The sequence below is a fragment of the Manacus vitellinus genome, unplaced genomic scaffold (assembly GCF_001715985.3).
Source record: "Manacus vitellinus isolate BGI_N305 unplaced genomic scaffold, ASM171598v3 scaffold_2_pilon, whole genome shotgun sequence".
Lineage (NCBI taxonomy): Eukaryota > Metazoa > Chordata > Aves > Passeriformes > Pipridae > Manacus > Manacus vitellinus.
Window position 1 is genome coordinate 46,380,132 of NW_021940208.1, and position 13,128 is coordinate 46,393,259.

At 35.3% G+C, this 13,128-nt stretch overlaps 1 protein-coding gene across 5 annotated transcripts in view; it reads right to left on the reverse strand.

Moving 5' to 3' along the window:
• UGGT2 (UDP-glucose glycoprotein glucosyltransferase 2) overlaps positions 1-13,128 on the reverse strand; it is an 82,139-nt gene that overhangs the window by 47,203 nt on the left and 21,808 nt on the right. For all 5 annotated transcript variants that reach the window (XM_029960976.1, XM_029960975.1, XM_029960974.1 and 2 more), the window contains 4 exons: positions 9,405-9,465; positions 4,323-4,414; positions 2,647-2,797; positions 1,553-1,672 (listed from right to left, as the gene is read on the reverse strand). In XM_029960976.1, the coding sequence (XP_029816836.1) occupies positions 1,553-1,672; positions 2,647-2,797; positions 4,323-4,414; positions 9,405-9,465 (424 nt within the window). The remainder of the gene's footprint in view (positions 1-1,552; positions 1,673-2,646; positions 2,798-4,322; positions 4,415-9,404; positions 9,466-13,128) is intronic.

Consider the following 13,128-nt stretch of genomic DNA (forward strand, 5'->3'; position numbering starts at 1 on the left):
ACTGTCTTTTTATATACTGAACTTAGTGTCACTTTAAACAACTGCATCAATGGACAAGCAAAGTGCTACAGATTTCATCAATCTGGGTTTCTGTAAGGCCTTTGACATGGTTCTCCACAACATCCTTCTCTTTAAATTGGAGAGAGATGGAGCTGATGGATGACCTAATCAGAAATTGGTGGGATGGTTGCATCCAGCTCAATATCTGGTCTGTATTGTGACCAGTGTTACTCAATATCTTCATTAGTGACACAGACCAAGTGATTGAGAGCACCCTCAGCAAATTTGCAGATGACACCAAGCTGAGTGGTGCAACTGACACAACTGAAGGACGGGATGCCATCCAGAGGGACCTGAACAAGCTCAAGAAGTGTGTCCATGGGAATCTCAAGAGGTTCAGCAAGGCCGAGTGCTGCACCTGGGTTGAGGCAACTCCCAGTTTACAATGCAGGCTGAGGGATGAAGGTATTGACAACAGCCTTGCAGAGAAAGATTTGCAGGTGCTGGTGGATGAGAGGCTAGACATGAGCTGGCAGTGTGTGCTTGCAGCCCAGGAAGTGAATTTTATCCTGGGCTGCATCAAAAGAAACATGACCAGCAGGTCAAAGGAGGTGATTCTGCCCCTCTGCTCCACTCTGGTGAGACCCCACCTGGAGTATCCAGCTCTGGGGCCCTCAGTATGGGAAAGACATGGACCAGTTGGAGCAGGTCCAAAGGAGGGCCACAAAAACAATCAGATGGCTAGAGAACCTCTCCTATGAGTAGAGGGAAACTTATAAGAAAAATGGAGAGAGGCTTTATACCAGTAGCAGTGACACTGTAGTAACAGAACAAGAGATAACAGTTTTGAACTAAAAGAGGGCAGATTTACATTGAATATGAAGAAATGAGGGTGGTGAGGTACCAAAGGTGTCACAGGGGAACCGGTTGCCCAGAGAAGCTGTGGAGGGACCACTATTTAAACTGGTAAAGGACAGACTGGATGAGGTTCTGAGCAACCTGGTCTTGTTGAAGATGTCACTGGTCACTGCAGGAGGGTTGGGCTAGATAACCTTTAATGGTCCTTTCCAACCCAAACCATTTTATGATTCTATAGTTCATACCTTTTATATTTTAAATCAGCAATAGCTGCTTCCTTAACTCACTAAGGGATACAGAATGCTATATGCAGAGGAAAAATTAGGCTACAAGACACTCATAATTCGTATCCTTTAAAACATAAATCTTTTTGTACATCTGTTCACCATCTCTAAAACAAGGACAGTTCCCTCAGTAGTGTACTATGAAAAAATTCTTCTATATTAGTGAATTATCTATGTGTAACATGGAAAGGAACACAAAAACTCCTGACAAAACTGTGCCCAAGTCCATTTCTGGAAATCAGACAATAACTGCATATGACTCACTAGACAAAGCACTCTTCACTATTATTAGCAGATCCACATAGAAAACAAATCTTAACAATAAATCCAGCATGTGTATTTTTTAATAAACTGTCTGTTCACATATTAATAGATACGCTATGCAAAAATATTAAGTTCTCCAAACTTACCAAATTATGTAAATTGCGTCTAATCTGCTGCAGAACTCCAGGAAGTGTGGGTCTTAGCAGTTCCTGATAGCTTTCAGGCCATGTGCTATAGCTGTGATCTTGTTCGATATTATTAATCCACTGAAACAAAAAGGCAGTCACTTAAAAAACACACACTGAACACTGAGTAAAATACATGGGCATAAATAATAATATTTTGAAACACATGGAAAGACTGCAAAGAATAAAATGTCTTCCCTTTTTTTTTTAAATAGTAACAGAAAGTAGCTTCTAAAATTAATCTCTTTTTTTTTCCAGTCAAACTGTTTTCATTTGCAGTACACATGAAACTATTAATGGATGGAAAAGGAAAAAGGACAATTTGTACTATGCATAAGGATGTGAATAAAATCATTTTTTTCAAGTGTGGAAGCTACTTTCACAATACAAACATCATAACAACATATCACATATATGTGGGTAACCCAGCATAACCACCTTGTAATCCAAATACAGTATTTATCTTTAACGTGCAGTAACAGCACTTTGGATATACCAAAATAACGAATCCATATGTGGTCAATTTGTTCTTCTAGTCCTTTCTGTGTAAGCCTTGGCAAGCAGAAGAGTGAAATATGGCTCTTTCAGGTAAAAATAATTTTATTTTAGTGCCTTTTTCACCGGTATATAACCTTTATAGTGAAACCTGCATATATTTTGAAGCTCAGTCATTGGTCAGTTAGAAACAAAATATTTATGTGGTCCACAATTCATTTATCATACCTGTAAACTACACTTAGAAGTCTTGCATAACAGGATGATACCACATAGTATTATGTGGCTAGCTTAATTGCTGTAAAGTCAAATTCTATTGCTGTAAGTGTGAAACCACTCTCAGATACATTTTTCTTTTCTTTTAAATATCTTACGTCTTAAAATTTTAATAAGGTATAAACTAGAGAAAATTACTCCTCAAATATATTGAAGGAATATCATCCTCAAAAATATAGTCTTAGGACTAGTATTTCAATTACACTATCAAAAAAGATAGTTTATCTCATACATAGAATTATCATATATGTAATATTTAAATAAATAATTTTAAAATTACTTACTACTATCGAAGAGTGACGAATATCTAGTGCATAACTGTTATCTGTAGGATGTATATGCAACCTCATAAATTTACTCAGGATCTCCTCTTTGATTCCAAGTTCATGAAGGCCATGCATCACTTTTCCTTCCAGTTTAAGAGTCTCTAAGATACTTTTTCAGGAAGATAAAATACATGTCTACACAGAAGTCTTGTCATGACATAAAAACTATTTTTCATACTAAAAATAATCCTCATATTAACAGTCTTAGAAATATTTTTCTTTCTATATTCTCCCACAGACTAATGTTGAAAAAATGTATCAGTTAGTAACACCCTAATTGTACATCCTTAACTTACTTCAAAACAGAACTACAAGAGACAATACAACTCTTTTGTTGATTCACATTTATTGTATATGAAGCAATTTTATCCATCTTTAGTAAGACGTGGCAGGACAGCAGAGCACAAGGTTTCTTGCTGTACTGTCCTGGCCGAGGCAGAAACCCAAGCTGGGGTATCCTAAGAGGAAGCTTTGCAAGTAGGCAGAGAAGTAGGCAGTACATGATAGGGACACAGGTGAGCTCTAAGTCTGCATCACTGCAGAACCCTGAAAACAGCATGGAGGAAACACACAGCCACACCTCTAAAGTTTCCCAGAAAACCAAGTGGGACTCTAGAACACCTGCTACAATCTGAAAGTTCAAATCTGGGAAGGAAACAAACCCTGAAGTACTCCACTGTAGAACACGGCTTGCAAGATTTTACAACTGCCTTCATTTCTATCCTGCTTCATTTTGAGTCTTCTCTATTCCTAAAGCTTTCTTCTAAAATATGTTGAAATGAAACCCAGCACTATCATTAAAAAATGCATAATTACTATGAAAGATTCAAGTCACTCCATCTCAAAACTCTGGTTGACAAAAAAATAGGTAAAATTGCAAGCATAAATACTAAGCCCAAGAAAGTTTAAGAATCTTTATGGAAAAGAAAATAAGACATGAGTTAAAAATTGAAAATAAATAATTATAGACTGTGACAAATTAGTAGATTTACTAACAGTTTTGCAGGCCATCAAAAACAATTTTGAAGTAGTCCTGTTTGTTGTCCTTGACAACACAGAAGAATGCAACAGAAGATGTTTGTGGCTTGAGTGCTTGCATAAAAGAGGCAAGTCACACCCAAAATAATTATACTATAATTGCACAAACTAGAAAAAGATTTCTTATACCAAAAAGCATACTACCTTTGCATTAACAGAAGTTATTATAAAAGGTGGCCAGATAGAGACTTGCAAGCATGTCAAAAGTAACCCAAGCTGTTGGATATCTAAATTTAATGCCTGCAATTTTTTTTTTTAATTTTTAATAAACAGGGATATGAAAACATTTAATTTACTGTCAAAAGTACTTTCCCCACCTTTTTACAGCTGCTGATTGGATTCCTTCCATTTCCAAATTAATTTTACATGGTAAGTAAAATTTTAAGTAAATTAGAAAAAACATCCAAGAAAAAATGCTGTTTTCAACTACTTATACAATGTTCATATTCAAAGCAAAACCACTGTAAACCAGTGTTCTCTCTACTGGAGGACATCCAGGCCCCCCCTCATGCAACAGATGAGATTATCACCATGAGCACAACTTTTCCAGTATTATTAGTAATTCTGTAATCTTCAAACAAGATGTACCATCTTACCTAAAAGGATCATGAAAATCCAAGTCAATAGGAAGGCCATTTAGAAACAAATGTGCTTCTCCAGGTTGGATTCCAAGTGTTTCATGAAAATGCTAAAAAGTAAAAAGTACTGCTTACTTATTTAGGCATATGTCAACCACAAACACACATATATAAATACATACACACACATATATCTATAAATCTATATCACATATCTATAAAAGCCCTAAAGAAATTCTGCAAAATATACACACCAATTCTCTTCCACACAATTCCTTCTTGTATTTGAGTGTTGGAAAAAATACCGACATCAATGAGTGCTATTTAATACACTTTGTACAAATACAAATGAAAACAGCTGGTAATTCCCCCCAAAACAATCTACAGTGTCCCTATCTGTACAAGGCAGAAAAAAAGACACATTCTCAATGTTTGCCAACAGAAAGTGAAAATACACATACAGAAATATGTCTTGTAAGTTTTTGAAAAATTCTACATATCTGTTCAGGAATGAGAACTTACATGTGTCCTTCAGACCCTCCACCTGAAAGCAGCTTTTGCAATAGCACAACATCTCTCAATTCCAAAAAAAGTCTATTCGCAATTGTTTTAGGGAATTAAGAAAAACAGACAAGAAACCCAAAATCTCCTCTAACAAGGGGACCTCAGGAAAAATGCCGATTAGAAAGGGATAGCATAGCATATCTTTACTTTGCAAAGAAGAAAAGAGACCCACAATAAACAAATACAACAGAAGCATTTAGGGAGTAAAGTATGTCTCTGAGGAGAGCTCTGAGGAACTATCTGGTTCAATCTCAGGTGGCTGTATCAAGATAAGTAACAGAAGCAACAGCAGTAGTGTATCCCAACTCACCCCATAGGAATCAGATTTCTGGATCTGTCTTAATTCCCAGTAGAGGAATAGTAAGTAAAAAAATATGCAAAAAAAAGGCAAAAAAAAATATTTTTACCCATTTAGCTCCCACTTGCTAAATAAAATAAGTGTGAACAAAACATGCACTTTGAAGAAAAGCACATTTAAAGCAAGTAACTCGGGCTGCATATATTACTCCACTTATAAGCCTGTCACTGAACAAATGAAAGAAAAAAATGAGCATATATTAAAAATAGTATTATTTCTTTAAAACAGGGTGGTTACTTTCACACAGTAAAATGCAAATAAACTCAAAGCTAACTGGTTTGTGGCATTACAAGTGCAAACCTACATAAATGAGACAACAGTTTCCTTGAAGCTCCTTGTAATCGAACATACGTGCATTATTGCTCATCACTCATTGAGAATGTACCATATTCCTTAGTATATATAAACATTTCCAAAACCCCAAGCAGAATGAAAATATACAATAGTACCTAATACTAGTTTATGAAAGGCAGGGTTCTCCATGAAGGAAAACTGCACCTGTGATAAGTCTAACATAGAAAGAATGTTTATTTAAGTCCAATATCTGTCCTTGACTTTGAAAACCAAACTGAAAAGAGATAATTTATTAGTTTCCTAATTTGTAAACCCCACTTTATTCCCAATCCTATACTCATGTAAATTACAGATTTTTTTCCTTTTTTTGTATGTCCCAGAACTTGGTACAGAAGAAGGACTTCTATCTTCCTTACAACTAATTGTTGCTTTGGATTACTCCAGTCCAAGTGTTGGACTTTGTATTTATCTTTGTGAAATCTCATGCAAACATTAAAAACCAACTAGAAGTAGTGGCTAGTGTCTGACATTTACATTTTTCCTACTACAGCTTCAATTACATGCTCTCCCAAGGTCTCACTCGACACATCCCTTCTAAGCAGCCAAAATTCACAAGTACCTGACAATACCAAGCGCCCTTGCAGCAGGTAACACTTCCAGTCATTTTACCTACATAGTTTGATCCTGAGACACAAACAAAACAGGCAGAAAAGACAAACTGAAACAGCCAGGCACACAGCCATGAGCCTCCTCTGCACCAGCCAGTCCTAGGTATACTGGAATTTTCCTGTACTTAACAAATCGAACTTGGACTAAGGGTTAATAACAGCATTGTGCTATGAAGTGCTCTGACCACAAAGCAATCCCTCTCAATGCCACTGGACTCAAGCAGTGAACAATAAATATAAAGATGATTACAGTCTCCAGCAGTCTTACCAGTATCCTTCAGAGCTCTTACACAGATCTTGTGAGATCAGCTAGAACAGCCCTCTCACTGAAGCACCAAAATCAGCATTTAGGATATGAGATCTCTTATCACTACTGAAGCTTACTGTCATAAGCCAGACATTCATGTATACATAGATACTGAAAAAGACTGTAACTGGCTGATGTAGGTCATAAAAACACTAACTAAAATGAATGCAAGAATAATGAAAAAATTATAATTCACTGGGTATTGAAATGGGATTAAAAGTTTGTCAAATTCTTCAGTACTGCAGTAGAAAAAGATCTGAGCTGAATCACTGGATGTGTCAGGTTGGAAGGGACCACAGAGGAGGTTGCCTGGTCCAACATTCCTGCTCAAGCAGGTAGAGCAGCACATGGCATAGGATTGCATCAAGATGGTTCTTGAATATCTCCAGTGAGGGAGACTCCACAACTTTTCTGGACAATCTGTTCCAGTGCATGGTCACCCACATAGCAAAGAAGTTCTTCATCATATTTACGTGGAACTTCCTGTGCATCAGTTTCCTCTTGTCCTATTGCTTGGTACCATCCTCTTGATGCCCTCCCTTCAGATACTTATAGACATTGATAAATCAGAGGTGAGACTCATGATACAATTTTGATGCTAGGCACTTGATTGTTCAGAAGCGCATCCAATTTGCCATAAAAACATTGATGGATGGAGTATTTAGGCAGCCCATACTAGAATTTAAGGCTGATAATAGTCATATAGTATTTTCTTGCTAAACTGTCAGCAAATTATTGCACTGGAAGTTGTGAGTTGTGTTTAATGAGATTTTATTTTTTTCTTTTCTCTATAGCAGTTCTTTGTCTATTTCTTGGTTAGGTATCAATTCATTACACCTAAATCATCACATGTCTTTCAACTTACAATACCTTTATTTCCTCCCGTTGCATTTCCTATTCAACTTTCATTATCTTGAGAGGGAATCATCCAGTTACACACAGCATGGGACCATATCTCTCCTGCTGCTAGATGGATGTACTGCAGTTCAAGAATGCACATTCCAAGTTATTGTGCTCAAGTAGCAGTGTTCAGGAAGTTTCCCTACTTTTATTCAACAGATTTTTGTTTTCAGCTGTCGAAAGGCCTGTAGCCTTTAGACTACACGAAGGATGCAGTAGGAAATTTAAACTCAGTGTGAGAGGTGCATAAAATCCTCTTAATGTAGTTAATACAGTCATGGAATCATATGAGTGATTCAGCTCATGTAATTTGTTTCAGGGCAATATATCTTTGGACTGGAAAATACAGGTGAGGCAGAAGGGAATGGATGTCCCAGTGGACACATATGCCAGACCTGTGTGGCTATCTTGGATAACCTGTAGCATCTCAAATGACATCACAAATTTAGGCTTAGGTAACTCAGTTGTGCCCCATAAAAGAAACACTGAACAAGTTAAATTGTTTTTGATGTCCATTGACTACATCTTCATTGTCATAACAGTTTATATATACATATATAGTTTTGCCTAAATACATACTTCATTTCAATCCAAATTTTAAGTTACTTTTCCTAATCCTTATACTTACTAATTACCACTTCAATTCATGGTAGACCTTTACTTTTTTTACTTTTTTTTTTTTTTTTGCATTTTAGGGTGGAGGAGTAGTTTTTGATTAAGCAGTTAGTTTTGATTTTTGCATTAACAGAGCTTCAATTTAAGAAGATCTCTGTGAAAACCCAAAAATCAAACATGCACTCTGCACACAAGAAAGCTGAAGGGGTCAAGGCAGTGAAATGCTGAAATACATGAAATATCTTCTCCATATACCAGCCCCAAGTGCAATCACCAAAGGACAGAAAAAGGCCTCCACAATTGTTTGCTTAACCATTTACAAGGATTTAACACTCGATCCTGTCACTATTTGGGCAGGTAACACTCAAGACACTGGAAAGCCTTACATTAGTTTTGCATAGTGGAGAGCTCTAACACATTTATGTGATATTTTTGCTACAATAAAGATGACAAGCAACCAGTGCAACAGGTACATTGTTCACTTTCTCTGTTTTGGAAGGTTGGAAGAAACTGGAAAGGCATTCCCCTGGAGATACTAGCCTTGGCAAGGCAAGAGGAAAAGGCCTGAATGGATACAAAGCAATATGATACATGAAAATGTTGCAGAAGTACAGGAGTGCCATAAGTAATACAGTGGTTGGTCAATCTTAACACCATACAAAAATACATGTTCTGAAGATACATGTTCTGAAGATCAGGACAAGGGCAGTGCTATGGATGTCATTTCATGAGACCACTCCTAAAAGCATGGTGGTTAACATTTAACTATAACACTCAACTTGAAAGAAAAAGTCCAACCACCGAACAGAATACAAGAGACATCATGAACTCAAACACAAAGTGGCATCTCAGGATAAATCTCAGATCAGTCAAAATCACAGGATAAAGGGCTCCTCATGTGACACAAGGAACAAAAGATGCAGTGACTCAAGGACAAAAATAAAACCACCAGATGTTTGAAACACTTCGCAGAATAGTTGCATGTGTGATTCTGAGAATGTGGATTCTGGAGCGTGGAAAGCTCAAAGCTAGCATGTGCTGACCATAATGTAAGCAGCAGGCCTAGATTCAGCAACAAAGCTCTAGAAAAATTAACTGATACCTATTTTGCTTTCACAGCACACGATTTGTGACTCAACACAACACTCTGTGAAAATTGTTTGGCCTTGCCTAGTTCTATAAAGCCAAAAAAGAGATGGGAAAAAGTGTCATGAACAGCAGAAAGTAAACTATTTGAATTGGGCATTTAAATGTTACCTATCTAGTAACAGATTTTTAGACCAATTAACTCTTTTTCTCTGATAGCAACCATGTGAAAGTTGCTACACTAATAAAAATCTCCAAAAGCAGCAATATGATAGTAACTCAAATGTCTACTTGAAATAAAAACAAACCTTCTGATTTTCTTCTATTTCATTTCGCATTTCCTTGTCTATGGTCACTCTTGTCAGTGATCTGTTAAAATAAAATATTTGTATCACTCAACCACCACATTTTCAAAATATCATTAAATAATGTGAAATAGGTATTTTAATAAAACATCCAATGCACTTTAATAAAACATCTGTAATTGAAGAATGCTGTAATTAAATCTTAAAAAGAAGAGTGATGCAGTGTCATAAATTTTGTATTTTCAAACCAAATATTGTTCCATATTACTCTAGTAAACCCAGGTTTCAAATTCAGACTAGGTTTTGTTGAAGTAATATAATCAACATATGTTTTACCACTCTCAATTTTTTCTCTTGTAGTTTTGGTGTTTTTTTTCTGGAAAATAACATGCATACAAAAAGTAAGCTGCTTGGTCATCTAAATTATTACCTAAATACAACCCATATTTGTATATTTTAAGTTACTGTTACTAACTTCATGCTACTCAACATTACAGCACAGACAGGTAAGGATTTGTCTGGATAAAGGCAAGGAAAACGCAAAGAATGACCACTTAAAATTAGGTGAGACTTAAAAAAGAGATTCACTGATTGAGACCCTTGAAAATGTTAAGCATTAACAGACAGTCAAAATTTTAATTTCCTTAGTCATTCTACCTTTCAAAGATAATGCATTGATTTGTCTTTTTTTACCTCTGAATGTTCTGGAAAACTATTTTATCTTCCTCTGCCACAGTGTATTGTATGTCAGGTTATCTTAAAATACTTCCAGAGGCAAATTAATCTTTCCATATTTTAAGAAAACCTAAACCTGACTGTCCTGATAAATGCCAAAAAAAATATGCTAGTTGCCTATACAAGCATTTTTTTTCAAAACAAGGTTGTACATGTTTTAGCAAATTGTATGGGGCTTCAAGAAAAACTGGAATCGTCTTAAACCTGAAAGTTAACCAAGCAAACTGAGAATGCTCCTATATGAAGCCAACTTCAATACTTATGGATAACAAAGCAGTTATTTAATAATATAAATCCTCACTTCCTCCCCAAAGAAACTGATTCAGAATAGATCTTGCTAGTATACTCCACATTGCTCACAATATGTCAGAAGTAAGACATAAAATCAGTTTATTTTAAACAACTATTCAAGCTTTCCAGACAATCAGAGAGACTACTTGTTAGGAGCAAACACTATGATTTCCAAGCTTGGTTTTAGAGAGTCCTGAATTAAATATATGTTAGGGAAAACAAAACCAGCTGATTTTTATCATGCTGAACTCAACATAAATAGTAGGTCCTTTAGCTCTCAGAAGTGATGCTTCATTCTGCACACACAGTTAAAAAAAATGCAGAGAAAAAGGACAACCATTTCCAAATGGCTCCTACTGTGAGTAGTTAGGCAGAAAAATAAAACATGAATGTGAAAAAAACGAAAAGCTGGAAAAGACAATACAAAGCCGGTCCAATCTTAGCAAGGAAGCAAAATACCTATCAGCAAAAGGTAAGCTTTACTGATAGTTTTGGTAACAGGAAAGCAACACCCTTAGGAATTATTAAATAGCTCCTTGTCTATGCATGGCAGTTGACAATGCAGGATTCTAGCAAGATTTTACGGAGAGGGTGTGATGGCTGGTCCTGGAAAAGAACACCCTACGAATCTGAGGTAACAGAAGTACCTGTGAAAGGCATCTGTTCATTTTGAATTCTGTCATTTGTTCGATTTGTTCAGAGCTTCACAAAGTTTTTATGCAAGTTTTTCTACTTCTAGCAAGTAAATGGATACTATTTATCTTTCTACATGATGAAGAAATGTTCTAATATGACCTTAAAGTTGAAATATTCTCTATCATATAATTTTGTGCATCTTTGTTCTTACCTGGACAAGTACATATATACATATATATAAATATATATATATATATATACATATACATAGTACTGAGTATTGAAGGAAAAAACGAAACCTTTCACATGGTCATAAAGTTAACATTCATGAATGATTAATAAATAGTAAGTAACAGAACATTATAATACTTCATTATCTGTTCTTTAAGAATGCAATAATATGACAAGTATACAACAAAACAAAGATGAAAAATACCCTATAAAATGAATTATCAAAATGTCGCCATGACATATATCAGTTGTTACACTGTCTACATCTGATGACATTTTGTAAAATCTACCTCAGACTAACCTTTTCAGCTGGAAATACTGAGACACAAAATGCAGGCTGTAAATTAGAAAGTGAAAGAAACTTTCAGAGGAATGGTACATTATTTTTTTTATGGTCTAACAGACTCCTCCATTTTTAAGGAACATATAATATTTAATTTTTATTTTCATAACTACAGTTCTAAAATTTTTATACAGCCTTTTCAAAGCATAATTTGCAAAATTAGAAATAGTTCTTTTCATATATAAACTGTCTGAAACTGAAACAATCTTAAAATACTATTAATATAATGATCAGTTATCTATCTAAAGTGATTAAGCAATATGTCTTCATGTCTTGTTTATTCTCATTTTTATTTTTCCAAATTAGTACTTTTGACTCATCAAGTTAAGCACGATTACCTTATTAATGAAATCTATTCTGTGCACTGTTTTTACACAATGCCCCTTGGATTTAAGTTTGTTGTCAATGCAGGCCTACTAAATTTAAATTATTTAAATATCTGTAATCTCTCACGTTAAAAATAACATGCTAGATTACCATGTTAGAATACATGATTCCTCTTTTAATAATTTTAAAGTCTTCTTATACTTTTACCCATAAAATGTTTGAGGAGTAGGTAAACTGTGCTCTCTAATGCCACAAATACATCCCATTTCAACTCCTGTCGCGTAACAATTTAATGACTTTTTAAATCAATTATTTAAATGTCACCTAGCATACTTCAAAATGACTTTTCCCTGTCCTTTAAAGAATGGAACTTGCCTTGAAGTTCAACATTATGTACACTTCCACTATCTCCTACTGGAAAGCTGAATTTTCTGATTGATAACCTGAACGTAAACTTATATCATACTACTTCATAATAATTATGCTTCAGGCATTTTAAAAGGCATTTTGCTTCCTTGAAACAAGATGTTACAATGGTAGCTTTTCCATTACAGTGTAGATTTTCTCTAACAGACAATCAGGGGTGACAATGAAACACTGTGATAATTAAACAAGAGTGGTAAAATGTGAAAGCACTCTGAGTTAAGAACCCTATTTAGCATCACATTTAATTCAGTATTCAAGCAAATATTGCTGATAGGATTACATGAAGAACTTACTAAGTATGAAGAAAAGCATTTCTCAATTATAATAAAATTGGCTTACAGGAAAAGTAATTTTTAATATTAGGACAGACAATATTGAGGCCACATCCATTTATTTAATATTTATCTTGATCTTCTATTAAGTAATCTCTTATGGAAGACAGATCTTCCCCAGTAAGAACGCTAACATACAGTAGCCAGGGCCCAATCTCCAAGCAATGTTGTGCTTAGAACTAATGTGTGTGGATCCCCCTGAAATTTATTAATACAATGTTGCCTCTTCCTACTGTGACTAGAATCTGCTAATTATTCAACAGAAATTTCCACCCCAGAAAATACCAATCCAGTAAAATCCATAAGGACTACGCATTCAACCATAAGAGCCTGAAGAATTAGCATGTCTTCATGGCATCCCCTGCATCAGATAGGAAACATTTAAGAGATCAATCATGAGCTCTCC